Source organism: Aristolochia californica, unplaced genomic scaffold, assembly GCF_029961685.1.
Source record: "Aristolochia californica isolate CCGP_79_NKW_82.1479 unplaced genomic scaffold, dmAriCali1.0.hap1 SCAF_9, whole genome shotgun sequence".
In the NCBI taxonomy this organism is placed as follows: Eukaryota; Viridiplantae; Streptophyta; class Magnoliopsida; order Piperales; family Aristolochiaceae; genus Aristolochia; species Aristolochia californica.
The window spans coordinates 36,440,784-36,466,922 of NW_027182290.1; the positions used below are offsets into that span (position 1 = coordinate 36,440,784).

Sequence of the window (26,139 nt, forward strand, 5' to 3'; positions counted from 1 at the left end):
GATTTACTACTTACCAACTTATTTGGATTCCATAAACGAGTCAGTGTGTTAACCTGGAATCAAGTATACATCAAACAGCAGAGACCCAAAAGAAGAGGCGAGTATTAGACAGATGCCTCAGCGGATCCTCCCACTCTGTATTCGGCGGCTTCTGATACGTCGGCCTTGCTCTTTACATCAAAATAACCATTAGAAGCCCAATGAAACAGTATAAAAGCTCAAGGGCATTCCCTCAGCAAAACTCTTTATCATTAATTTGCTGCATAACTTACGGTAATGTAGCCAGTAAAACGTAGGCGTCTTTCTGCAACTCATTCAAAGCTCGTCATGGGTCTTCTCATCTTCCATTGAAGACACCAGTAAAGACCTGACTGCTGCCTCCAAGTGAAGCTTCCCATTCAATGGAAGACATCAGAATATGGGAAAGCTTCACGACAATCTCGTGCATTTCTGGTCGATCTACAGCTTCGTCACTCAGGCACCAAAAGGCAAGCTCGGCCATCTACAAATAAAAAATTGTTGGCGAAAGAAGTACACAATTAGGAGAAATTTATGGACAAATACAAGAATTCACCAAATGCAAAGAACACTCTTCGAATTGGTAATGGCATGTATCAGATTTGGGGTAGCAAACACACCTTGTTTACTTCATCTATTGGATAGCTGCCTTTGAGATTTCCGTCTATAATAGCTTCAAGTGCGCTTTCTGTCTCTTCTGCTTGAAATACTGAAGAGATCTGCCAACATCATTGATAAACTCAAAGTTAGTACAACAGCAACTCAAACGTCTGGATTTACGTTCGTACCAGACGGTCGCCGCCGGTTCCAGAAAGGATTCTCCTGATTAAGGTGAAGAGAGACTCACGACTGAGATCAGGGATTTCATCTTGTTGGCCTCCCGGTTGTCTCGGATGAGAGCTCGCAGGCCGGTGATAAGTTCCGCCAGGACCACCCCAAATGCGAAGACATCTGTCTTACTGGTCATCTGCAACTCCAGGACAGATCTGGAAAACAATTACAGTGAAAATCATCAACTGAACTAGCCTGAATAGGGAAGAATAACCCCACATCAATGAAGGCAAGTTTTCACCCAAAAAATATGGAACGAGTCTTTGTGCTCAACACTTGCGATTTTAAACTTACTCAGGAGGAAGATAACCAGGAGTGCCCACTAAGCGAGTGGCGATACAGTCTTCTTCATTACTTCGTTCCACAAGCTTTGCCAGCCCAAAATCTGCAACCTGCAGAAATTCTTATGCCTCAATCCACAATCTGTTTCACCCTAGTCTTCCATTTCTTTGGTAGAAGAAAATAAGAACGAAGCGTTTGCAGCAGATGGGTTTGATGGATTTTCTTTTATGGTCTATGAGGTGATGATAAAAAAGGGTTCACAAGATTACAAGACAATTGGTTGAATAATTCCTGGTCAAAGAGCTATCTGAAGCTGTTGCAAGTACCTTTGCTCTAAGACCCTCATCGAGTAATATGTTGCTCGTCTTTATATCTCGATGCACATACCGAGCCTTTGTGTGATCATGGATGTATTCGATTCCTCTGGCTGCGTCAAGCGCTATCTGAGCTCTCGCATTCCAGGATAGAGCTTGATGACCTGATTCAATCCATTTATCATTGCAGACTTCCCAGAAATTTACAGTTACAATTTGTGGATAAAAGTGAGTCGTAATGAGAACTGACCCAGAAAAAGAAAAAGAAACTAGCAGTTGGGAACTTTGATATCAAGAAGAAAACTGCTGTAAAATTACCTTTCAGAAGTGGGTCATGAAGATGGTCACTGAGAGAGCCGTTCCGGACATACTCATAAACCAGATAGAGATGGTCATCGCCAGTGGAGTATCCTATCAATTCAACCTTGGAACAGATTCATTGCAGAAATGAGTTACGCTATTCTGTTATTATTGAGGTTTTAGCTGTTGAAGGATAAGAGAAATCAATATAACTCACCACGTTTATGTGATGTACTTTGCCCAGCACCTTCAGCTCCGCAAAGAACTCCTTTGATTTACTGGATTTCATCTTCTTAATCGCAGCTTCCTATAGTTAAAGCAACAAACACAGTCTTAATTGCAATTTGCGGCCGAGTCGACTCATCAAACCGCTTTACTCGCCCCAAAATTCATGTCGATCCACCCAATTAAGACAGAGAACCATAGGACCATGATTAGTACTGTGGCTCGTATACTTGGAGCAGAGTCGGATTAACTCATTTGCACAACGAGTTAACTCGCTCTTGGCAAGGTGATTATAAAGTTAATTCAGGGACCATAATGTAGAAAAACAAGAAGAAAGTGCTGAAGAACTGTGTCACCTGCTCTCCCAATACGCCAAAATATACACTTCCGTACCCTCCCTCTCCTATCTTCCTGCTTTCTTCAAAGTTGGCTGTTGCTTGTTCAATCTCATCCAGCCCAAATATCACTGGTCTTTCTGTCTCAAAAGCTGCCAGAGAATAGTATTTATTGCAGATTCATGAAAATTCCTATCGCTGATACCACTAATCAAACCCGCTAGCTTAAGAGTCGTCAACGAGAGAAAACCATGTATAGAACGAGTTTGCAGAATCAGAAAGAGTAGTTCATTCGAAATTAAAAGTCTCAAATTAAGATTATAAGGACTGTTCGATTCTTATCTTACTTTCTAAACTTTCTCTGCGTAAGGACTGGATTTTCAAGGAAGCTATACTCTTGCTGGTTGGGATTTTGGCAGTAGTTTTTGCCTTCGGATCTTCTATATTAATCTCGCTTTTCTGCAATTTCCTTCTTCTATAAAGATAAACCAGGATTGCTGCAGTTGCCATTATAGCTGCTGGGATTACGATTCCGAGTACTATCGGTACCGTCCGCTTCTTTTCTGTGAAAAATGCTACAAAAATGAAATATGTTTTCGTAGTCTAAAAAACCAGGAACAATTACAGTAGTATTGGAAATGTCCTACTCACTTTCGTTTGAATCCGGAACCACGGCGTTGGGATCGATGGTGGGCACAAACAACACCCACCCAACATCAATGAAGGTTAGATCTTCCAGTTCCGTGTTCAGTCTCTTGATTCCTCCCAAGCTAGAAGACAGCAAATCTGCAATCCCAGATGCAGTATCGTTATCCTGAATTGTGTACGTCACTACCATCTCAGCGTTTACGTTCAAACACCCGCACAAAAGGTGTATCGGAAGAGTTTCTCCTGCGAGAAGCCCTGTTCTTCCTTCAGTCAGCACTTGGCCGCTGTAAATCTCATTTGTGATGCCGAAGAGTGTATCGCCGGACTTCACATCATACAAAGTGCTGTAGAAGTAGCCGGTTGTGCCGTTGGCTACGCCGCAACTGCATGGAACTTGGATGAGATAATCTTCTACGCCATGCCGCTTGATGGGTTTTATTTCTGAAGTCTGTACATTGTAGAATTTGGCGACATCTACTATAGAGAGGCCTCTGGAGATGTGGTACAGATACGATCTGCAGGATTTGATGGGATTGTTAGAACAAGCAAAAGGGTACATGCGGCTTCCCTTGCTTACCACGCCGGAATTGCTTCCGGAGAAGAACAGTGAGAAGAGTAGTAAGAGATGTGCAGTTATCGACTTCGCCATTGCTTCAGGAAATTGGAAAATTGAAAATATCAGAAGAATTGAACTGGAGGCGAAGGAAAAGGATGCACTTGCTTGCTATCATTTTCTGAATACCAGTTTGTCTTCTACTGGCTCAAATGACTCATTCGAGAAAGTTTCCGCCATATGAAATTCCTGCATCAGAAGAAGTGCTTTGTCTGCAACATGAAGGCCGGCCGATGCCTGAAATTTAAAAACTTCAGAATCTTATTTAACAGTGAAAATCGAGCTTCAGGACTCCATGACACTCCCCCACCGTATAAAGAAAAGCTGGCAGTACCTCAAATTCCCCGCGAATCCATTAACGACCCATCTAGACAAAAAATGATTAGACATTTTTGTACGGATTTCGTTGTCTCCGTCTTCACTGATATAGAATTTAATTAACCCTAACCACTTTCTGAAACTTAATTAAGTTTATGAGTTGGTTATTTTGATAAATATTTTATTAAAAATAGTTAATTTAATAAAATTCCCAATCTATAGACTTGGATGATATGTTTTTGTAATTGAAACTCTTGGATTGTCTTCGATCGAGGTTAGCCCCTGTCTTTTGCTAGTAGAATGCGTCGTGATCATCTACTAAGAAATTAAAAGAATTGGAAGCTGTCATCGAGAGAAAGAGTCAGGAAATAAATTTTCAACAGTTTGGGGAATAAAAACGACACGCTATAGATCTCGTTTGTGACGCTGAAGAGCGTGTCGCCGGGCAGCACCTGATACGAAGTGTTGTAGAAGTAACCAATTGTGCCGTTGATGCTATCACAATGGCAGGAACAGAAACGATGTAATCTTCTTTCCCACAAGCGATGTTGTTAGAACTTCGAATGGCAAAGAGCTGTTGAGCTTTGTCTTCGGGAAGGCACAGTCCGGAAGACGAAAACGGGAGTAAAAATCAAATTATCATTCCATCGATTTACAAGATACAGATGGGGTTTTAAAGAGCAAGGGGCGACGAAAACGGGAGTAAAAATCAAATTATCATTCCATCGATTTACAGGATACAGATGGGGTTTTAAAGAGTAAGGGGCAAAATAGTAAAATACAGTAATTACATAAAAATGAATTAATAAAATAATAAAATAAGTAAATACATTCTAATACTCCCCCTCAAGGTGGTTTATAAATGTCCTTGACAGCCATCTTGGACAACAAAGAAAAAAGGTGAGTAGAGAGAAGAGGTTTAGTGAACATGTCAGCTAACTGGTATGGAGAACGAATAGGAAGTAACTTGAGGACGCCCGAAGTAACCCGTTCACGAACAAAATGGCAATCGATCTCAATATGTTTGGTACGCTCATGAAATGTAGGGTTAGAAGCAATATGTATCGCAGCTTGATTGTCACAGTATAGCAACGCAGGAGAGTCGACTTTGACGTGAAAATCTTGAAGCAGTTGCTGTAACCAAATAAGTTCACTGGCAGTTGAAGAAAATGTTCTATATTCAGCTTCGGCGGAGGAGCGAGAGACGGTGGTTTGCTTTTTGGCCTTCTAAGAGACCAAAGAATCACCAATAAAGATGCAAAAGCCGGTAATAGAGCGGCGAGAATCAAGGCATGATCCCCAATCAGCATCAGAGTAGGCGCATACCTGCAAGGAAGAAGTAGAAGAAAACAACAAACCTTGACTAGGACTGGTCTTGAGATAACGAAGTAGGTGATGTACTGCCTGGAGATGAGGAAGGCGGGGTTGGGCCACAAATTGAGTGAGCTTGTGAACGGCAAAGGTAATGTTGGGACGAGATAAAGTGAGGTAAAGTAGTTTCCCAACAAGCCACCGATAGTGGGTTATATCAGGAAGCAGGTCACCGTCAGTGGCAGTTAAATTAAGCTTGGGATCCATGGGAACACGAGTAGGTTTACAAGTTAGGTAACCTGAGTCTTCAAATAATTGTAAGGTGTAATGACGTTGAGAAAGCACAATACCGGTCTTGGAGTGAGCAATTTCAAGACCAAGGAAGTGCTTAAGACAACCAAGATCCTTGAACTTGAACTGAGTATGTAGAAAATGTTTGAGCTCATTATAACACTAGAGGAATGACCAGTTAGGATGATATCATCCACATAAACCAATAGTGCAACAAAGGAGGAACCATGACCTTTGGTGAAGAGAGAGTAATCAAATTTCGATTAGAGAAAGCCAAAATTGATTAAAACATGAGAAAATTTGGAATACCATTGCCGCAAAGCTTGTTTGAGGACATAAAGGGACTTGTGAAGCTTGCAAACGAGTTTGGTGGAAGAGGGAGAAGACTCCCCCTATCGAAGGTAGCCAAGAGGAAGATCCATATAGATTTCTTCAAAAAGATCACCATGTAAAAAGGCGTTGTTGACATCAAGCTGAGCGAGATGCCAACCGTGAGAAGCAGCAAGGGCAAGAAAAACCTTCACAGTGACTAATTTGGCCACTAGAGAGAAAGTGTCAACAAAGTCCAAACCCTCTTGTTGGGTGTAGCCTTTAGCTACCAAACGAGCCTTATATCGCTCAATAGAGCCATCAGAATTAAGTTTGATTTTATAGACCCATTTGCAGCCAATAGTATGTTTATCAGGAGGTAGAGGAGTGACGGTCCAGGTATTGTTGGCTTCCAGGGCGGCCAACTCATCACGCATAGCCAACCTCCAGTCAGGACATTTCACGGCTTGGTGATAATACTGAAGTTCAACTTGAGAAGATAGGTTGAGTACAAAATTTCTGTGCGAATCAGAAAGGGCATGGTAAGAAATGGAATTAGAGATTGGATAAGATGTACAGGATGAAGCAGAGGATGAAGAACCTATAATTAAATTACAGTGATAATCCTGCAGGTAATGAGGTGGATGAGTCGCCCTAGTAGATGTTCGAAGAGGAGCAACAACAGAGGAGGAAGGAACAATTGTAGAAAGAGTAGGAGGTGAGGGATCATCAACTGGAACACCAGAAATAACTGGAGAATCATGAAAGGGGGAAGAATCAAGGTCAGGACAAGGCGGAGCATGGAGGGAGGAATGAGGCAGAACGAAATCAGGAAAGGGGTCAATAAGTTGAGTTGAACTGGTAATAGTATGAAAATGGAAACTTCTTCATGGAACACGACATCTCTTGAAAGAAAAACTTGGTGAGTCTCAACATCATAGAATTTATAACCTTTCACACCAGCTGGATAACCAAGAAAAACACAAACTTGAGCACGTGGGTGGAACTTGGGGCGATGAGCAGCTAAGGTGGAAACAAAAGCTAAACAGCCAAAAACACGAAAGAGGGAATAATCAGGAGAGTGGTTGTAGAGAAAATGAAATGGTGTGTTGTGTTGCAAGAGGGGAGAAGGAGTTCTATTAATCAAGAAAGTCGTAGTAAGAATACACTCGGTCCAAAAAGAGACAGAAATGCGTGATTGAAAAAACAAGGACCGAGCCACATTCAGAAGGTGTTGATGTTTTCTTTCTGCAATCGAGTTTTGTTGAGGCCGTTCAACACATGAAAACTGGTGCAAAAAGTTGTGAGCGTGAAAAAAATCAACAAAGGATAACTCAGGTGCATTATAAGATCGAATTTTTTTGATTTTGGCATTAAACTGCGTAGAAACCATGTTAAAAAATGCGGTATCACAGAAATAGCATCAGATTTAGTCTTCAGTAGATAAATCCAAGTAAATTGAGTACAATCATCAACAAGAGTTAAGAAAAAACGATGGCCAGTATAAGAGATAGTTTGATATGGTCCCCAAATATCACAGTGCACAAGATCAAAAGGAAATTTTGATAAATGATTATGGGATTCAAAAGATAGTCTACATTGTTTAGCAAGAGGACAAATATAACAAGGATCTGCTTTGTGTAATCTAGTTACATCACAGTGCAACTGATCCTTTAAAAAATCAAGTCGCTTGAAAGAAATGTGTCCTAGCTTATTATGCCAAACATGGGCAGAAACATTGCTAACAAAAACATGAGAAGCAGAGGACAAATGTTGAGCACGGAGGACATAGAGATCTTGGACTTTGTCACCCTTGCCAATCGTCCGCTGGGTAGAAAGATCCTGGATAACAAAACAATCAAGAAAAAAACTTACTGTAAGGCCAAAAGCAGTAACTAAAGCACTAACAGAGATTAAGTTGAATTTGAATTGAGGAACAAATAGTACGTCTTTAAGTATAAAGTGAGAATGTAATTTAATATCACCAGCAAAACGGACCAAAAGATGAGAATTATTTGGCAAAGTAACGGTAGTATGAGGAATAACATGCAAGGAGATAAAAACATGAGTTTGAGAGCAAATATGTCGAGTAGCTCCGGAGTCGACAATCCAGAATGGAGTGGAAGAACTAAGAGAACGTAAGGATACAGAAAAATAAGTACCTACCAAGCAGCTGGATGTAGAAGAGTCTAGAGCAGTGGTGACCATTGCTGAGCTACTCAGTTGCGTAGAAAGCATGGATATGAGCTGCTGACATTGAGTGGGGTTCAGATTCTGAATAAAACCCCCGACAAAAGAAGAACCAGGGCAAGCATCAGCAAGGGAAACTTGATGAACACCAGCAGGAGAATTTTGCTTGGTGTTGAATGTAGATCTAGACGGATAGCCATGGAGCTTGAAGCAACGAGAGATGGTATGGCCAGCAGTCTTGCAGTGGGTACAGTAATACTTGCCCTTGTTTTGATTCCGAGGAGCACTGGAATTCGGAGTCCGGGAAGTATGGTAAGGCGGATGGCGTGGAGCATTGTAACCTCTGTCGTTGTTGTTCCCAGAGTTACTAACCTTTGTCTTGTCAGATTTAACCGCAAACGCCATTGTGTCAGTGGGAGCATTCGAACCCGAGGCATGAGTAGTTCGTCGTTGTTGTTCCTCTTAGACAACCAGAGAAAAAACACGATTAAGAGGGGGCATCAGATCCATGAGGAGCAACTGACCACGAACATGGGAGAAAGAGTCGTCAAGGCCCATTAAGAAGGATACATGATATACTCCATATGGTGGTGATCATTAAGATTTGTAACGCCACTGCAAGAGCATTTCCCACAAGAATAATGAGGACGGTAGTTGCGCAATTCTTCCCAAATGGTTTTCAATTTGGTAAAATAAGTACTAACTGAATCCTTGTCTTGACGCAAGTTTATCAATTCCCGATTAAGCTGAAAAATACGAGGGTCGTTCCGCTGTTGAAAATGATCCCAAAGATCGAGCCAAATTTCTCGGGCAGAGGCAGCAAAGATAACACTCGCAGAGAGTTCCTTGGAGACGGAATTTAAGATCCAAGAGATGACCATATTGTTGTTCCGGGTCCAGGAGTTGAGCAGAATAGGATCAGCACTTGGAGGTTCAAGGATGGAGCCATCGACAAAACCGACTTTGTTCTTCACGGATAAGGCGATCAACATCGCACGACTCCAACTAGTGTAATTTTCACCGGTAAGTAGCTGGGAGACAAGGACTTGCCTGGGGCTGTCCGAGTGGTGAATATAGTACGGATTCGATGATTCGTCAAAAACTGAACGAATCTGAAGATGAATAAGTTTCCATGGAGCACTGACCAACAATGCAACTCCAAAATAACTTTTTTTTTACCAGATCTACCACCAAAGCTCTTCAAAAGAAATCAAATCCGTTTCCGTGACCTCAGAATCCAACAACGAGCTCGAAAAAAATTCGAGCAGAAATAATCCACAGAAAATACCCAAAGTGGCCACTGCCCTCGAGATTTTTAAACCAACAGAGTCCTCACCTCTCGGCCAACTAAAGAAGGCCAGAGAGATCCAACCAGTGCTCGGCCAACCAGAGAAGGCCAGAAGAAGAACCAGCGCGACCCTCTCGGCGCCGGAAACGATACCTCTTCAAGGAATCAAGGAAAAACACCCAAAATCGGCGCCCAAAAACCAGAAAACGAACGCAGCAAAGAAAACCCAACCTCTTTGCCGGGAATAACCACCGGAATCAAGACGCCGGAAATACCAGAAGAGCCTCCCAATAGCTTGAATCGCAGAGTCCCGTCTGAACAAAGGGCGAAAACCCCTTTGTCGGAAATAATGGCGAAACCGCCGAAAAACGGTAGCCGAAAAGAGAAAGGAAGAGTTGTCGTCTGAAAGAGAATCAGAAATTGCGGATCGTTCGCTCTGATACCATGTTAGAACCTCGAATGGCAAAGAGCCGTTGAGCTCTGTCGTCGGGAAGGCACAGTCGGGAAGACGAAAATTCCATCGATTTATAGGATACAGATGAGGTTTTAAAGGGTAAGGGCAAAATAGTAAAATATAGTTATTACATAAAAATGAATTAATAAAATAATAAAATAAGTAAATACATTCTAATAGATGTCGTCTATCGTGAAATCTCTGGAGATGTGATACAAGTATGAATTGCAGGTTTTTATCGTAATACTGTTGGAGCCAAAGGGTTGACGAGGCTTTGCTCGCTGAGGACGCCGCCATGACTCTTGGTGTAGAGAAGAGAAAAGAGAAGAAGGAAGAGTTGTGAAGTTCTCGTCATCACCATGGCGGGTAACCGGAAAAGTGAAATTGTTATCAGAAGAAATGAACTGACGACCAAGCGGGAAGAAACATAGAAGCTTTGACTTTACCATTTACCATAGACTTGTTACCTCGTAATTTTCATACGTTTAATTGGAGCTCTCTCCAGCCTGGACGGTTATGAGACCTGCAACAAATATCGCTTCCGGCTGATTCCAAACAAGTGAACTTGTTGAACAGCGAAATCGAGAATGAGTCCAGAAACTTCTTGTTAGCCGACAGGTGGTGTTCTGATCCACTTACAGAGATTGCTGTCTCTCTCCGCCTGCACTCTGAAATACCGTGAATAACTAACTGTTAAACTGGGTTGATTTGTCTACAATAAGAACACCCCAATTGTCTTTTATCGAGGTTAGCCCTTGTCTTCAATCGAAAGCCCTTCGTTACACACAAAGAAGGGCAAAAGTGAATCTGTCCTCACTCGCTAGTCGTCGCCCTTGTTCTGTCTCTGAGGTGTGCTCAAGATTGATGAGGATGGACTGTGGAGATGTCATATTTGAGTTTTTAGCTTTTAGCCTTTTACAAGGACTGGCCATTTCAATTGATTCGTTTCTCAAAGACAATGTACCCACTTGGGTTGTTGCAATTTTTACGTAATTAAAGTATGCAACCCTATTTTCAGGTTCCTTGGACCAGACTTTGTGAACAGAATATATATCCTTAATAAAAGCCTCAGTAGTATCTACAGAAAATACACAAGAAGAAGAAGAAGAGGAGGAGGAGGATTACAGACAAATACTCACTGAAAACTCCCACTACCGTGACTCTGCACAGAACATCGCTAGACTTATTATGTATACTAGTATTTACTCACGGAAGAGAAAAGGACACGAGGAAAAAACGAAGACACTCCAACACAGTAGAGGCGACACACATAAACCGCGATCTGATTCAACTGAACTCTCTCGCCCACGAGAGACCCTAAACATAAACTAGAATCAAACCCGTCTCCTTTATTGCAACCGCCTTGCGTTGCTCTCTCATGTCCTCCTTTCTTCGTGTCCGCCCCTGCCTCCTTCATGTCCCTTGCCCTGTATGGTCTGCCCCATTTCCTTGGTCCGCTGCCCCACGTGCCCCGCCGCGTCCGCCATGCGGCGCTTCGCGTACTCCAGTTGCTCCGGTACCTTCTCCCGCGCTCCTCTAAAGTAGTTGACGATCCAGGAGAGGGAAGAGAGTCCCGTGATGCCGAAAGCGCCCGAAGTAAGGAAGCCGGTGACGGCCAGGGACAGCACAATGGCGGCCGGGACCAGCACCGGGCTGAAGATGAGAAAGACGGGGGTGGCCAAGAGGAGGCCAATGATGCTAGCGGCGAGTGTGAGGCCGGAAAGGGTGAGAAGGATGCCGCCAACGGGGAAGAGGGCGATCACCGCGATTACCTGAGAAGAGGAAGGGCCCTTCTCCGGCAAGATACCCTTGAGGCTTTCACCAGCCTGGTGGCCCGGGTGGTGCTGCTGATGTTCGGCCATTTTCCTCGAACGATGGATGGACCAGGATCACTACTAGGGAAGATTTACGAGGCCGAAGGCGAAGAGGCGTGAAAGCTTTTAAAAGAGGAGAGGAGGTTGGCACGTGGGACAGGGTCACCACGTGGCGAGCTACCTGGGCATGGATGGCTGCATGGAGCACAACTCACGCGACACAGCCGAGGTCTTCCTCAACACCTTTCTGTTGGTTTGTGGGAAGGTGCGCTCTCTCCCATGCAGTCTAACTCTCTTGAAAGCCCTTTGGAGCCGACACAGCAACTGGGCCAAACTCCATAATGGGGCCCCTTAAGTCGTTGGGGCAATCAAGGGCTCACACATTCAAAGGGCCCACCGTGTTTATCATTATCCTCTTTCAATTAATATAAGATAAGCATTTTTAAGATTCAAATTAAGAAATTAATTTAATTTTGGATCTTACATCGATGTGAACGGAAACTTGCATGGTGAGTCGCAGACGGTTAAAAACTTGAAATGGGTTGAGTGCAACTGTGCAAGAAAAGGTGAAATTGGGGAAAGGGGAAAGGTCCTCCAGAGAAAGAGAAGGCGGAAAATCTTACAGATTCAAGTACTAGAACTATTTATGAGTCTATGAATACTGCAGCAAGAGTAGTACAACTGCAAAGAACAAAGATTTGGACTTTCTTTTCACTTGAAAAACTTTTAATCATCTCTCTCCGAAAGCTGCTACACTCCTACACCTGCTTGTCATTTTACATGGGAAGGAGATGGCAGACTCCAGAGCAAAAGGAGAAGACAAGGAGACAAGTACAAGTGCAGTCACAGAGGGGCAATGGGGCCCTCTGATTCTGCTCTCTGTGAGCCACTACTGTTCGGACCTGATCTTTTTTGGCACTCTGAACATATCCCATGCCTTCAATCTTTACGAGTTTGTATGTTTTGAAGATTGAGAAAGGTAGCGAAGCGGATAACCCACAGAGGCATTGTTTGAGATTTCCACCTGAGATTTCGTTCACATGTTTGGAGAGATGATCTTTTATGCGATTTCGAGAAGACGGGCAGTAGAGAACTAGTGGGCTTGTGGCTGCCGAGGAATTGTGTGATCTGATGGATGTGACGCTGGAAGGGCCAATGGCAGAGCCTGGCATTCTTTTCCCTTCCTTTTTTCCTTGGTTTTTTTCCTTTCTTCTGTTTTCATGGGTAAGCTCTGACCGGGAAGATTTGAGCGACGGGCTGCCTTCAACTTTCAAGGCTCAGCCCGTGCTCTACGAATGTGGATTATCTGTTCTGACACAAGGACATGAGGCCGTGAGGACTGAGCAAAGATCAGGAATGAGATGAACGCCAGAAGGGGGGGAAAGATCGATGAAAATAAGGAAATTGTCGATCCATTGATCTGTCAAATCTAGCAGAAGCTACAGGTCTCTCTATTTCAGGAAAACGACGTCAATATTATGTGGCAATAACAGTATTTTCATTTTTGAAAACAAAACAGAAAGAGCAGATTCATCTATCGAGCAGCATCCATGAAAACTAACCCAATAAGAAAGAGTGAAGCAGATTCATCTATTCGTAATCCACTCCATGTTCAGCTTTATCATTCACTGTCACACGACCACGAGAAAATAGAAGGAAGAAAAGAAAAAAAAAACGAGAATAAAAGGATATGTGCTAATATGTTTTCTTGTGGCATGGTCTGAGAACTGAAAAGTGTTGGTGACGAATGAACAGTAGAGTTACTGAAAGGAGAAAGGTGAAAAACAAATTAGGAGCCAGAGACAAATAATAGTTTTGTTCAGAAGGTACACGCACATGGATCTGGAATATAGAACTGTGTACGCGGATGGCCATAAAGTCACAGACATTAATTCTTATAGGGGTGACTTGATTGTACCCAGTACACAAGGCAGAGGTGCTTAAGTTAATTAGAAATCATTCCTAGTGGCAGAAAGAAAAGAATCCCTACAGCCCTCTTACATGGGTTTCTTGTTTATACATGAATTTAACATGAGAAAAGCACAAACCAGAAAAACTCAGCTCTAATGACAAGAATTAAGGTGGGTTTGATATGAAATACAACCAATAGAAAATTTCTAGATGGACAGCCTTGTCTCAACTTGACTATGCTGACAACTTAAGAAGCCAGTTTTGATCATGATCATATATAGGACACAAGACATGAGATCATAGAGGAGAACAAGGGCTTCTGGATGAATTTAAAGCAACACTTTCATCTCTTCGTTCTTTGGATTGGCAAAAAAAAAAAAAAAAAAACTGCTTAACTATTAGTTTCTGGGGTTGAAACTAGAGATTAAAATCTGATGATAAAGAATTATATGTGGAGACCAATAAAAAGTCCTCATATAGGAAAGGTTAGAGGAAGCTTAAGTCGTCCTGCAAATATGATTTGAGGAAAGGCTAGCAAAAGAGGAGCATGGGCATATTATGACTTGAAACAAGACTAAAGCCACTATTAAGTTACTATGACAATAGCTAAGGAATCCTCTTCAGATGTTAACTTCAAGATTATAATCTGTCACTAGCCATGATAATGCACTGAAGGCTACAAGAGCAGAAAGATGATCAACCCAGTTCTTCTAAAGCCTTCCCTAACCTCTGGCCTCAGGTACAAGCATAATTAATAGTTTCAGAATATTGAATTTGCTGAGAGTAGAGGACGCAATAAATGCAAAAAAAATCCAATTATCAAGAACCAGTCCATGACAATTTTTTTTCCCATAAGAACACCCAATCACACAACACCATGAACAGACCGTAACAGATGAGGAGAAAATTACTAGAGGTAGATTTGCAGAGCAGATCAGAAAATACCCACACAGTGTCTCAGTCACATATTATTTTCTCCTCCTCCCCCTCCTCTTGCATTCATATCTTCTGAAGAATTATTAGTCCATGGTGGAGGGTAAGGAAGTTGCAGTCCAGGAGAGTAGAAAGAAGATCCGCCATTACCCCTCCTACCAAATTCAAAAGCTCGTTGCCGCACAGGAGTCATGGGAGGCAAAGCCGGCTGGGGTGACAAAGCTGATGGGATTTCATTGCAAGCATACCTTATCAGATCTGCGTTTGCGGCATCGAGTTCCTTCTGGAGACGGTGGACTTGCCTTTGAAGGACTGAGACGGCACCGACACATCCGTAGACGGGATCCTTCATCCTGGCCTCGGCCTCGTACGCCAGAGAATTAACCGCGTCTTCTCGCTGGTGAGGGAGGAGCTCGTTGAGAAGCTTTGTTACGTTGCTTGCCCCGAAAATCTTGTGAACGTTGGCGAACTTCTGAGGCTCTTCTGGCGGAAAATAGGGTGCAAAGATGCAACCCGGCATGCATTTCCTCCTCAGAAACTTGCAGGCCGCGCACGGGGAATTGGAAAAGCTGGATGATGCCATATTTGCTGAAGCAACAGAAACGATGACAATGATGATGACGACGATCTGATGATACTGTAAGTATAACGATAATGATATGTCATAACAAAAAACTGATAGCAACAGTAATAATCATAAAGCTGGCACAAGACTCATCAACACCCATCTTTGCACGTATTCCCTGCATTAGGGTACTCCAGTACTTGCTTCGTTCTTTCTTCTTTTAATTTCTCCTGAAAACTGAGCTTCAATGAGAAAGTATTGCTGCTGCACAAAAACGAGGCGCTTCTAGCCACATCCCTTTTTTTGGGGGCTTCTCAAACATCTAGGTTTAGGGTTGAGACAACCAGCTGGTCATTACATCTACAGTAAAAACACCTACAATCTGGCGATGCTTCTTGCAGCGCTCCTTTAATCTTGACTCCATATTTCATATCTTACTATTTTCTGCGACTCGATGATTCTTTAAAATCATATAATTTCGTTGCACTGATTACTTTAGATCGTTCTATTCTTGGGAAAGCTACCTGAGGGTGGATCTAACTGGAGCTACTAGGTTGCTCCTGCTCTAACAGTTATTTACTTCAAAAATAGTAAATTGACATGTAGCAACTATTATTCTCACCCCAAGAAAACCCACTTTGAAGAGAGCCAAGATCAAAGCTTCAAATCCAGAGCTCTCTGGTTTTCTTGATGGAGACCTGACAGAAACCAATCTATCGTCACGCACCCATTTGTAAGCAAAAGAGCGGCTCCATGAGGTTACCTGTTGCTGATCTAGGCCCTGCGATCAGGGGGGGAATAGGGTGTGGTTCCTTGACCCTTGTTTTAAGCTCTTTGAAAAAACTGCTCTCGGGGGGTCTTACGAATCGCGAAAGTTGTAGTTATCGAGGCAAGGGCCACGGACCTTCCTGAGAAATTTATAACTCAGAGAATGAAAAAGCAGGTAGTCCAGTAGGTAACTCCTGGAGACAAAAGAACCCTAATTGGAGGAAAGCCCTGCAAACTGAGGGACAAAGAAGGAGATGGAGAGGGGCAAAGAGCATTTAGTGATGGAGGAGGAATCGAAGGGAAAAGACAAGGGTAATAAATAGAAGGTACCAAAAAAGGAAGTCTATGACAGTGCACTTATAATTATTTCATGGGTGGTATATAATCCTCCTGACTGATCTCCTGTTTAGCTACTACGACTTCTCGTCTCATGAGAATCATAAAAATCTGAAAAGCCCATTAAGTGACTATACACCGTATTCTTCTGATAATTATGCTTACTGCACTGTTCATTCATTACTGCTTCTCAGAGGTTAGACTGGTGCGACTCTTCAGTCACGTAAATCGCCGTTACCCACCATGGATGAAGATCGATTATGATTCTCTTTTCTTCTCTTTTCTTCTCTTTTCAAAGATTGAAGATTAACACCTTAATTCCGCGCAGGATTTACGACTCAGATTCTCATTCATGATCAATCATGACAACAAATCTCAGCATAAAATCTTGTGTCAACAGAAGAGGGAAAAGTGACGCCGACTTCCCCGATACAACCACCAGCAGGAGACTCTGAGTTTCTCGTCAGGCTGAGCATCTCTTTTTCATTATGAATTCCTCTATTGGATCTTGCCCAGTTTGTTAGAAATTAAACCATGAATATCCACATATGATAATGTGAAACATTAACGAATGAATGCAACCTGACTCGGGCTTGCTCTCTTTAAAAAAGAGAAAAGAAGGAAAAAAAGATAAATTAAATTCGTTAACGATCTTCGTTCGTCAACGAGGATCCTCGTGTTCGTTGTCCCTCACTCTGCAACCCTTTGTACTTGAACTGTAGAAAACAGAAATATTGAAGACAGAAATTATTTCTTCATGGCATCCGGTGCCGTATACATGTAACTATTTCCTCTCCTATGTAAGAGCAGTCATCGTCATGAAAGTTTCTATACCAACTTTTGAGCAAGGGCAGAAAAAATGGAATTGAATATGCACTAATTGTGAGCAGCAGAGCATGAGAAATCGTCGTCTCTTCCAAAAGAAGTCTCTCCGCTCGTTGCCTTAATCCATTACCTCAAGGCCCAAAATCAGCACCATCTCTGAAACCTCCATTAATTTAATTCTCACTGTTGTCTTCATAATGGTTAGCCTCCTTTAATGATAATAATAATAATAATAAATAAATAATCTCCTGCACTTCTGGTTCTAGATTACTGGTCAACATACATGAACAGAAGTAATAGTATACACGAGAAACTTACTCTCGGCCCCTCCAATAAGACATGAGCATGAACCAAATCTTTCATTTTTGGGTGCTGCCGACCTGGATATCACTGACCGGAAGCCCATTTGAGAGTAGATCCTCACCCGACCAGAAAAAGTAAATTAGTGTTTGCTTCTTGGAGTTTAAGTTTGAATCAATGTAGGCGCTGACCCAAGCAGATTCAACCATTCCAAGAGATTAAAATTAAATGGAAAAAAAAATCAGAAAACTTCCAATAAGTTTTCTGAAAATGAACCCTCAAGCTGGTAAGTTACAGAGTCAGAATGGTTTAGTTTTGACAAGATATTAGAAACCCAATGAACTGTTGGAATTGGAATAAGAATCTAAGTGATCAGTAGTTGTGGGAATGATTATATAACAATAATCAGCTCCTAGGAACTAATTGATCCATGACACTACTCCATTCAAATCCAGAAGATCCTTTTACTGATTTTTGTTGAAGCAACAGTACACCCAGTATCATATTTGCCTTTACAAAATTATTAGCACTTCACCTTTTGGCCTTTCTTGCTTGAAGCTTCTGAACTGATTCAACCTCATTCAGCTAGATGTAGCTCTAGTTTTAGATGGACTTTTCACATCATTGATGCTTCCCCCAAACGAAAGATAGCCATATGGGTGCGCTAAGATCAGAGAGAATTTTTTAGAAGATTGGATTCTATTATGAAAGTAAAAATGTCATTAATATATATATTCAGATGGTTATTTGAACTGAGAGAAACTTGATTGAAGTCCAAATTTAAAAGCAATGGAGAAAGCAACTTGCACCCATCCCCAATAAAATGGAATACAGATTAACTCAAGTTCTTAGATTAGCTATAGAATCCAGCGTTTTGATCTTAGATGTAGAGACAATGATATGGGACTGGTTCTTTAAATAAAATGAGAAGTCCATTATTTCAAGAACACAAGGCATGTTTCTAGAGGAGAGTCTGATGCATGCCCATGACTCCATCATATCTCATTAATTGGGTTTTTTTTAATAACAAATGAGTAGTCTGCATCTGACTGTTGAATGATGAGATGATCAAAAACATATAATACCATGATGTCCAACATTAGGACATGTATTGTTAAGAAGAATGAAAAGATGATCAATAGTAAAACCAAAAGGAAAGGAATAGAAAATACAATCTGGGCACCTTACATCTCCATATGGAAACCCACCCTCCCCCCGAATTCGAGGGTTCAAACCCATGAATGAGTTCCAACTCAACCCAGAAATCCGGGTCTAACGACCTCATTTAGAGTAGCTTCAAGCTTCAAGAGAGGGTGAAGTGGTCTCCATGATTCTGATAGACCTTTTATTTATTTTTGTTTACAATATACTTCCCATTTCCTTTATAAAATGAGAGAATGATTTGTATCATCAACAATGATCTCCCTCACAAAGGTGCGTGAATCTCCTTTACGTGCTCTAAATCTATCTCTTAGACTTGTATAATGAAAAATTAGACATTTTAAGTTTGTGACGCGTATAATTCCGTTATCATTACACCCAATCTTTACTTAAGCAAGCCATACTGAATTTATGATTGTTTACAGCACTTTCCTAGATTAGGAACAACTATAAAAATCATTTCTCCACTCCTCTATCCCTAATCCTATACTTTCCACGTCTTATACCAAAACTATATTCATGGCAGCTTTAATCTGATCATGCCCGTTTATTATTTCCTCCTTAGCTCCACTTCCAAGGGCTTGCGTGATCCAATCATGCCTTTGAAGGATTATTTTTTTCCTGCAAATCGCTGCCTGTGGGTCAGGTTATTGAAGACTGGAACCTGATTAAGTTAACTATTAGCAATGTGGCTCAATGATTAGAATTGTCTTTATTGGTTATTAGCCGAATGATTTCATTAAACAAATGTAGAGCTGACTTCCACTTTATCTTATGCAGAGTCTCTCTCTTTTTATATGGAAATCCTTAGACATCTTTTAGACTCAAAACTGTGTTTTCTGTATTTTTCATATCAGTGGGTAACGTTTCCCTGTATTTAGCTTGAAAGAAAGATGGAGTGTAAGAGAACAGAAGGATGAAAACTCGAGCAAATAGCTAGCAGTAGAGATAAAAGTTCCGGTCAATTTTTCATCTTCTTCTTTGAGTTTTACACCTTACTTTCATATCAATGCTACCTGTAAGACAAATGGAGTAGGGCCTTGAGAGTGAAACCAAAGGGCGCAAGCATCATTCTCTCCACCAATTCACAAGATTTTGATTCTTAACACACAAGAAGCAAATCCATCAGTTCCTAGACTTAGGGATCACGTCGGCTTTTTGAAACATCCAGTTTAGGAGGAGATCAGGCTTGGGTTTTGGTTTTTTTAATGAGTGTTTCGAGACTCCCGGGGTTTCTTGAGAACCATCTTATTATGGGTACTCATATAAGTCTCTCGTGAATGAAGGACTCTGATTACCGTTTCTAACAAATCTCTGCTCTCAACGGCTTTATTTTTTATTCTAGTTTCTCTATTTGGTTTCACTGTCCTCAAATTTCTGTTTTATGCCTTTCTTTGACCTACAGAAAGGCGATCTAGCAATGGTTGTGAATGCCCATTCTCTTTTCACTGAAGTGGTTCCAGATGCAAAGACCCGATGCTTTCTGGGTCCTTTTTTGCTTTCCATAACCATGATTCCAATTTTCACCCAGGGAGAAACCAGTAAACCCTAATTAAGTCTTCTCTCTCTCATCGTGTAATTCTGCTGTTTGGGAAAGTTAAGAGGGTCTAATCATTGGTCCAAATCATACAGACGGTGGAGGCCATTCCAGAATCTTCCTGGCCCACTCATTTTGACTCAAAACCTTTCATTTGCATGGACAGTAAAGATTCTCCCATCAGACTTGATTGGACAGCAGATGGAGCATTGCCTTCAGTGGAGACTGACCCAATTTGGATTGTTTTTTCCCTCTTTCAGTCCACGATTGGAAAGAAGCGAGTTCCGAACCGAAATTTTGGAAGGCTTAGACAAGGGATGAAGTACTTGAAATTTGTTAAAATGGGAAAGATGAAGTGAGGCAGATGGATTTAGTGGAGTTTGGTTTGGTTTTTAGAGCTCATGGCCAATTGCTACCTAATGGTGACCACTGACCAGTGACTGATCACTGCAGCTTTCCTTTCCAATGCAGCAAGGAAAGGTCAGTTTCTTATTCTTGGCAAGCATATGGGACCTCGGCACTTGTGAAGGCATCATCGTTTAAGAGAAAAAACGGATGGGTATTAGGGTCAGTCTCCACTAGTCACATAAACTTGATAGAACCCATTTTAAATTGCTTGTAATCAGAAATGAAAAACTGAAAAATAACTGGAAAGATTTTGTCGCTAATGAGGCTGTAATCAGAAATAATGGGCAGCCGTTGACGTATGTTTGGCCTCTTTCTTTTTAAAATTTAACTGAGCTCATCAACGCGGGCTGGGCTGAATCATGGACTAGTGACTAGTGGACTAGCACATACGTTTTCCCGCGAGCCCATTCTATGGACGAGTGACAACTGACAACGCACATCCCGATACCCGTGGTAAGGTCCAGGCTAGCGAGATCTTATGACTCGACGCATCATGGATGAAGAACAGAATTAACGGACGAACCCCGCGAGCGCGAAGGAAATTCCTCGTGGCAAGCCATGAATTTCGCTCCGACATTGGGCGTTTCATTCCAGGAAATGAAGAAAACGGAAGTGTAGACAAGCGGAGAAGAACGGCTGTCAGATTTCTAGGGTTTCCACTGTGCCTGCCTCTTTGTTCACTTTGTGAGTGATTGTTAGCAGTTTTCGTTTCTGTTGGATCGATTGTGCACGATCGAAGTTAGGCTCAGTCATAAAATGTAGTTAATCACTTGAAATTTAGGCTCAGTAATTTTCTGAGTTTTTTTCTGCTAATTTAAAATGAAGCTTAGAAGTTACATTTGCGCTTTAACTTTAATGGATCTGCATATTTAGTTTCACGTCTCGGTCTCCGGAAGACTCTGGCTGGGATCCTGTCCCACTTTGGATTTCAGTTGTCGAAAACATTGTAAATGAATCGTTTTCTTCTGGTAGTGGACTTTATATTTGTGGTATCATCGGTAGAATTGGAATTCTACATTAGCAGTCCCCGGATTCTGCTCCTTTCGGTTGCTTCTCAACTTCATTATCCTGAGTTACCGGATTTATGAGAGAACTCAAATAAATTGATGCATGGATGAGTTAATCAATCTATGTAGGCCATAAGCAATCCAAACTGGGTTCTGTTGGTTGGATGAATGGAAATCAACCTACAGACCAGAATCATAGAGAGCTATATGAGTACTTCTTCAGGTATCCTACCATACTTCATGTTTGGGGACGCTGACCACTAAACTTCTAGAAGGTTCACTAATTCGTTGCACAGTGTTTTCTCCGCAGGCTGATTTCAATTATCTTGACTTTATTTTTATTTTTTCATTTTTTTGTTGAAGAGTTTTTCCTTGATTCGTAGTTCAAAGACAAGTTGCATGACTAAGTTGGGGTTCTTGAAGTGGTAAACGAGGAGCACCTTAATAGCATAGTAGAGAAATTTGGTAGTACTGGTAGGCATTTAACTTATTGGATACACCAAGCAAATTAAAAGCTTATTACCTGCGTATTGACTTTTTTTTTGCATGCTTTTGAGGAACATTATAGTATAGGGGGAGTATGAGATATAATCAAGACGCTGTTTCATTTTGTTTAAATTAATTTTCTGTGTTTCCAAATTCTTTGGGTGTCATTCTTATTTCCCAGTTGTCTTTTCCTGTCAATTGGGTATAGTCGTGGTTATTTTTATGATCTGTAGTGGCAGCAAGGTGATTGAGAGAGTATATACTACAGTGAAAATAAAATGTAGATAATTCATTCATCTTAAGATCATCTTCATTGTCTAAGAACCCAATAATGAAGATTAAACAAAATCATTGTTCTACTAAAATTTCCTATATTTTCCTTTTATCTGTTATTCAACATTTTTTTTTTTTTTTTGCATTTGGTTAGGTATGGTCTAACTGCAGTCTGATATGATTTTTTTTTTGTTTTTTCTATGTTTTAAGAGAATGAGCTGTTCGTTGAGGATTTTCTAATCAATCAAGGATTACTGATTGGTCGCCATGGCTGGGCTGGAGGAGCTGAAAAAGAAGTTAAGGCCTTTGTTTGATGCTGAAAAAGGCCTGTCAGAGGGAACCACCATGGATCCTAGTGCTTCATACATGGTACGTTTTTCGATCAATATTCTAGTTCTGGAATCATTCTTATCCTGCATTAATTTTTCTGAAGGTATCAGATGGTGGGACCGTGAATTTATTGAGTAGATCATGTGGGGTCTATAATATCAATGAGCTTGGCTTGCAAAAGCGCACATCCGGGCCCATAGATGAAGCAGATGCTAGTGAAAAGACATACCGATGTGCTTCTCATGAGATGCGCATATTTGGAGCTATAGGTTGTGGGGCTAGCAGTGTTGTCCAGAGAGCCATTCATATACCTGTTCATCGCATTCTAGCCCTCAAGAAAATTAACATCTTTGAAAAGGTGCACATCTATTTTCTCTTTCTTGACATTAAGTTACTTAGATTTTAAGTGAAGACAACTCTAGAACTCCTGGTACTTGTGAATTTGATTTATCATTGTGGATGTATGTATTGCGTCTGTTTCCTTTTTTTCTATTTGTCCACCAATGCCTTTGTTGATGGAACAATGTGCATTATCTCCATGTTTTTTTTTTTCTGTCATGTTGGACAAGAGAAAAGATGATTTGGCTGATTGCATTTGGTTCTAATCTGCTTATGTTAATATACTTTTTGCTCTTTAAAGGAAAAAAGGCAGCAGCTTCTAAATGAAATACGTACCTTATGTGAGGCACCCTGTTATGAGGGTTTGGTGGAGTTTCATGGTGCATTTTATAGTCCAGATTCAGGGCAAATCAGCATAGCTTTGGAGTATGTAGATGGTGGATCATTGGCAGATGTTTTACGCTTGAGGAAATCTATCCCAGAGCCAATCCTTTCATCTATGGTTCAAAAACTTTTGCATGTGAATGCTTTAACGACTTTCCATCTCACTTATTCAGTTTCCTTATTATTAACCATTTTTTGGCACCCAAACTTATTGTTTTCTCTCATATATTTTAAAGGGGCTAAGCTACTTGCATGGAGTTAGGCATTTAGTTCATAGAGACATAAAACCTGCAAATTTGCTTATAAACCTGAAGGGGGAGCCAAAGATTACAGATTTTGGCATAAGTGCAGGTTTAGAGAATTCTGTGGCCATGGTATGTGAATTTCTAAGTCTGTATTAACAGGTGGAGTAGAACTATAATCATCCTGAGGATTCCTTAGGTATATAATTTTGCTGCTACAAGTTATCATAATTTTCATATCTAACATCTGATCTTATTGTCATTTCAAGTGTGCTACTTTTGTTGGCACTGTTACATACATGTCACCTGAGAGAATCCGGAATGAGAGTTATTCCTACCCTGCGGACATTTGGAGCCTTGGACTCGCTTTATTTGAGTGTGGCACTGGAGAGTTTCCATATACTGCAGATGATGGACCAGTTAATCTCATGTTACAGGTGAGAGATTGCTGGGTCATTAGGTTCCATTTCTCTTTTAGGTAATGCCACCCATTAAATTTAAACTAAATTTGTGCTTTTTGTCAACTAAGGCCCATATATGTAACAAACGTAGTTTGTTTCATTTGTTCCTTCTGTGTAGATCTTGGATGATCCATCTCCTTCACTTCCTGAAGCAGGATTTTCCCCAGAGTTATGCTCTTTCATTGACGCTTGCTTGCAGAAGGACCCTGATTCAAGGCCAACAGCTGAGCAGGTAAAAGATTACAATTTACGGTATAAGATATGGTGATTGGTTGTGTTGGGGAGCTTTACCTAGTTTTTAGTCCTAGTTCCCTTCTCATTCAGCACCAATTGCTGAAGTGTTCTGTGACATTCAGAAAATTGTATTATTTTGATTCAACCACTATTATGCATTTCTTTCCACATATTTGAAAGTTTACTTGTTTAATTGCTGAGCATTTTTGTAGCTTCTATCACATCCATTTATTAAGAAGTATGAGAAGACAAAAGTGGACCTGACAGCATTTGTCCGAAGCGTATTTGATCCAACACAGAGATTGAAGGATCTAGCAGATGTGAGTTGCTGATGTTTTTAATAGCAAGATTTCCACCAGGTTTTAACCAGAACACCGTTGGCCATACTATTAAATTGAAAGCGATTTTAGAATAACCATAACAACTTTTGGCTGATCTGTGAGAGAAAGATTTACCCTTATCTGACAAAGTTGATTTATTTCTGCTCATTTATGCTTGGACAGACGCTCACTATTCACTATTACTTACTTTTTGACGGATCCGATGAGCTCTGGCATCACGCAAAGACTTTATATAATCAAGGTTCAACACTAAAGTAAGCAATTTTCTCAGTGCAGGTGTAGAATCAGTTCAAGATGACCAATGACCTTAGGACTCCGAATTTTCTTTGTTAATCTTTATAAAAAAAAAACTTTTTTCCTTGTTCTAGATTTTCAGATAAAGTGTCAGCAGGCCCAAACAACATCTTCGCAACTTTGTCAAACGTACGAAAAACATTAGCAGGTGAATGCCCCCAGGAAAAGCTAGTTCATGTGGTAGAAACTCTGCAATGTCGAGCTCATGGAGAGGATGGGGTGGCCATCCGGGTTTCAGGGTCCTTCATAATTGGGACTCACTTTCTTATATGCGGAAATGGCATCCAGGTAGAGGGAATGCCTCATTTCAAAGATCTTTCGCCCGACCTCAACAGCAAGCGGATGGGGACATTCCATGAACAGTTCATCATGGAGCCGGGAAGTGTTATTGGGCGCTTCTTCATTGCTAAGCAGGAACTTTTCATTCTCCAATAGGAATATATATTTGTTTGGTATCACTCCTAATTGTTTTTTTCTTTCTAAACCACAGTTTGGAATTGGCACCGATTCGGCTCTTTTTGACGTGAATATTATGTGAACGTAGAGCTGTTTTGGTTGCTGCCTCCCAAATCTAAAGCAATTAAGAAATTTGCATGTAGCTTTGGCACTATGTTTATCTTATTTATATTTAACAGCTTTTATGAATATCTTCGCTAAGGCAGGAGTTTTTTGGCCCTTTTTCACCTGCCTTCCTTATTCCTATGTTCAGGTGGGACCCAATATTTATGCAACTCTCTTGCCCATCTCCTTTAAAACATCCAAATATGTAATTGTGTAAGATTTGTTTCAGATGTCGTACCTGTTACCTTGCCCCACCAAAAAGTTCAACTCTATGGTTCAGTTTTGAACAGAGGGTGAGACCAGGCTTGTTCTTGATGGCATTATGTTGTCATGTGAATGTAGAATATAAAGGGTAATTTTCATATATGGCTCTTTTAATGTTGTGTTTATAAATGTAGTCAATTAAATATTGTAATTCTGGACATGGTTAAATTCTTAAATGGTTCATAAGATGGGTTGCAAAGAAACAAGAGAAGAGAGCGTTTCCCCTCTTCTCTGTTCCTAAGGAGGGAGGAGAGAGGCTCTACCTAAGGGTGGCTTCGAACCCAGCTGGTTCGCGAGCTGCTCAAGTTTGGCTTGGTTTCGGTTCGATTCGATTCATTATATTTCGAGTTCGAGCCGAACTCGAACTCAGAAATGGGCTTGTTTAGATTAACGAGTCGAGCTCGAGCAGAGCCAGGTTCGGCTCGCGAGTCGACTCATTAATGTAACGAGCGATTCGAGGATCGGGGGATTTGGAAATTTTTGGGGAAATCTTCTCTTTGTTTTGTCTTCCCACCTGCGAAACCCATACTTCACTCTGCCATTTTCATGCCGTTTTAGCATGATTTCTTGCGGAAATCGCTGTTAGTCGACAGGTATTTAGGGGAAATAGGGGATTTGGTCTTCAAATCCCTCGTTCT

At 41.2% G+C, this 26,139-nt stretch overlaps 5 protein-coding genes across 6 annotated transcripts; 1 reads left to right on the forward strand and 4 right to left on the reverse strand.

Moving 5' to 3' along the window:
• Positions 1–337: 337 nt before the first annotated feature.
• LOC137940898 (lysM domain receptor-like kinase 3) lies at positions 338–3,602 on the reverse strand. The gene is made up of 10 exons (XM_068786013.1): positions 2,957–3,602; positions 2,653–2,868; positions 2,327–2,469; positions 1,963–2,052; positions 1,764–1,869; positions 1,458–1,609; positions 1,144–1,241; positions 866–1,004; positions 639–737; positions 338–502 (listed from the first exon to the last, which is right to left on the reverse strand). Exons 1-10 carry the CDS (start codon positions 3,600–3,602, stop codon positions 338–340), a joined length of 1,854 nt encoding a protein of 617 aa, XP_068642114.1.
• Positions 3,603–8,542: 4,940 nt separating this feature from the next.
• LOC137940899 (uncharacterized) lies at positions 8,543–8,977 on the reverse strand. Its single transcript, XM_068786014.1, has one exon. It carries the CDS (start codon positions 8,975–8,977, stop codon positions 8,543–8,545), a length of 435 nt encoding a protein of 144 aa, XP_068642115.1.
• A 2,095-nt stretch (positions 8,978–11,072) lies between these two features.
• LOC137940900 (oleosin Cor a 15-like) lies at positions 11,073–11,589 on the reverse strand. The gene has a single exon (XM_068786015.1). It carries the CDS (start codon positions 11,587–11,589, stop codon positions 11,104–11,106), a length of 486 nt encoding a protein of 161 aa, XP_068642116.1. The 3' UTR covers positions 11,073–11,103.
• Positions 11,590–14,370: 2,781 nt separating this feature from the next.
• Positions 14,371–14,968, reverse strand: LOC137941595 (LOB domain-containing protein 25-like). Its single transcript, XM_068787076.1, has one exon. The coding sequence runs from the start codon at positions 14,966–14,968 to the stop codon at positions 14,414–14,416; it is 555 nt and encodes a 184-aa protein (XP_068643177.1). The 3' UTR covers positions 14,371–14,413.
• A 5,743-nt stretch (positions 14,969–20,711) lies between these two features.
• On the forward strand, positions 20,712–25,274 carry LOC137941131 (mitogen-activated protein kinase kinase 3). 2 transcript variants are annotated; one of them, XM_068786405.1, is made up of 10 exons: positions 20,712–20,969; positions 22,262–22,420; positions 22,485–22,739; positions 23,022–23,240; positions 23,341–23,478; positions 23,616–23,783; positions 23,926–24,039; positions 24,254–24,361; positions 24,545–24,636; positions 24,751–25,274. In XM_068786405.1, exons 2-10 carry the CDS (start codon positions 22,319–22,321, stop codon positions 25,109–25,111), a joined length of 1,557 nt encoding a protein of 518 aa, XP_068642506.1. In that variant the 5' UTR covers positions 20,712–20,969; positions 22,262–22,318; the 3' UTR covers positions 25,112–25,274. The 2 variants fall into 2 exon arrangements, with proteins under 2 accessions (XP_068642506.1, XP_068642507.1); XM_068786406.1 differs by lacking the exon at positions 20,712–20,969 and having other exon boundaries at positions 22,343–22,420; positions 22,492–22,739.
• Positions 25,275–26,139: the final 865 nt, after the last annotated feature.

Excerpts from the sequence above, each read along its gene's own strand:
- LOC137940898 (XM_068786013.1), bottom strand. The coding sequence starts at position 3,602 with ATGGCGAAGTCGATAACTGCACATCTCTTACTACTCTTCTCACTGTTC. Across the intron at positions 1,870-1,962 it reads AAGTACATCACATAAACGTG|GTTGAATTGATAGGATACTC; the intron begins GTGAGTTATATT and ends ATCTGTTCCAAG. Across the intron at positions 503-638 it reads CAATAGATGAAGTAAACAAG|ATGGCCGAGCTTGCCTTTTG; the intron begins GTGTGTTTGCTA and ends TTTTATTTGTAG.
- LOC137940899 (XM_068786014.1), bottom strand. The coding sequence starts at position 8,977 with ATGTTGATCGCCTTATCCGTGAAGAACAAAGTCGGTTTTGTCGATGGC.
- LOC137940900 (XM_068786015.1), bottom strand. The coding sequence starts at position 11,589 with ATGGCCGAACATCAGCAGCACCACCCGGGCCACCAGGCTGGTGAAAGC.
- LOC137941595 (XM_068787076.1), bottom strand. The coding sequence starts at position 14,968 with ATGGCATCATCCAGCTTTTCCAATTCCCCGTGCGCGGCCTGCAAGTTT.
- LOC137941131 (XM_068786405.1), top strand. The coding sequence starts at position 22,319 with ATGGCTGGGCTGGAGGAGCTGAAAAAGAAGTTAAGGCCTTTGTTTGAT. Across the intron at positions 22,421-22,484 it reads ATCCTAGTGCTTCATACATG|GTATCAGATGGTGGGACCGT; the intron begins GTACGTTTTTCG and ends ATTTTTCTGAAG. Across the intron at positions 24,040-24,253 it reads CAAGGCCAACAGCTGAGCAG|CTTCTATCACATCCATTTAT; the intron begins GTAAAAGATTAC and ends GCATTTTTGTAG.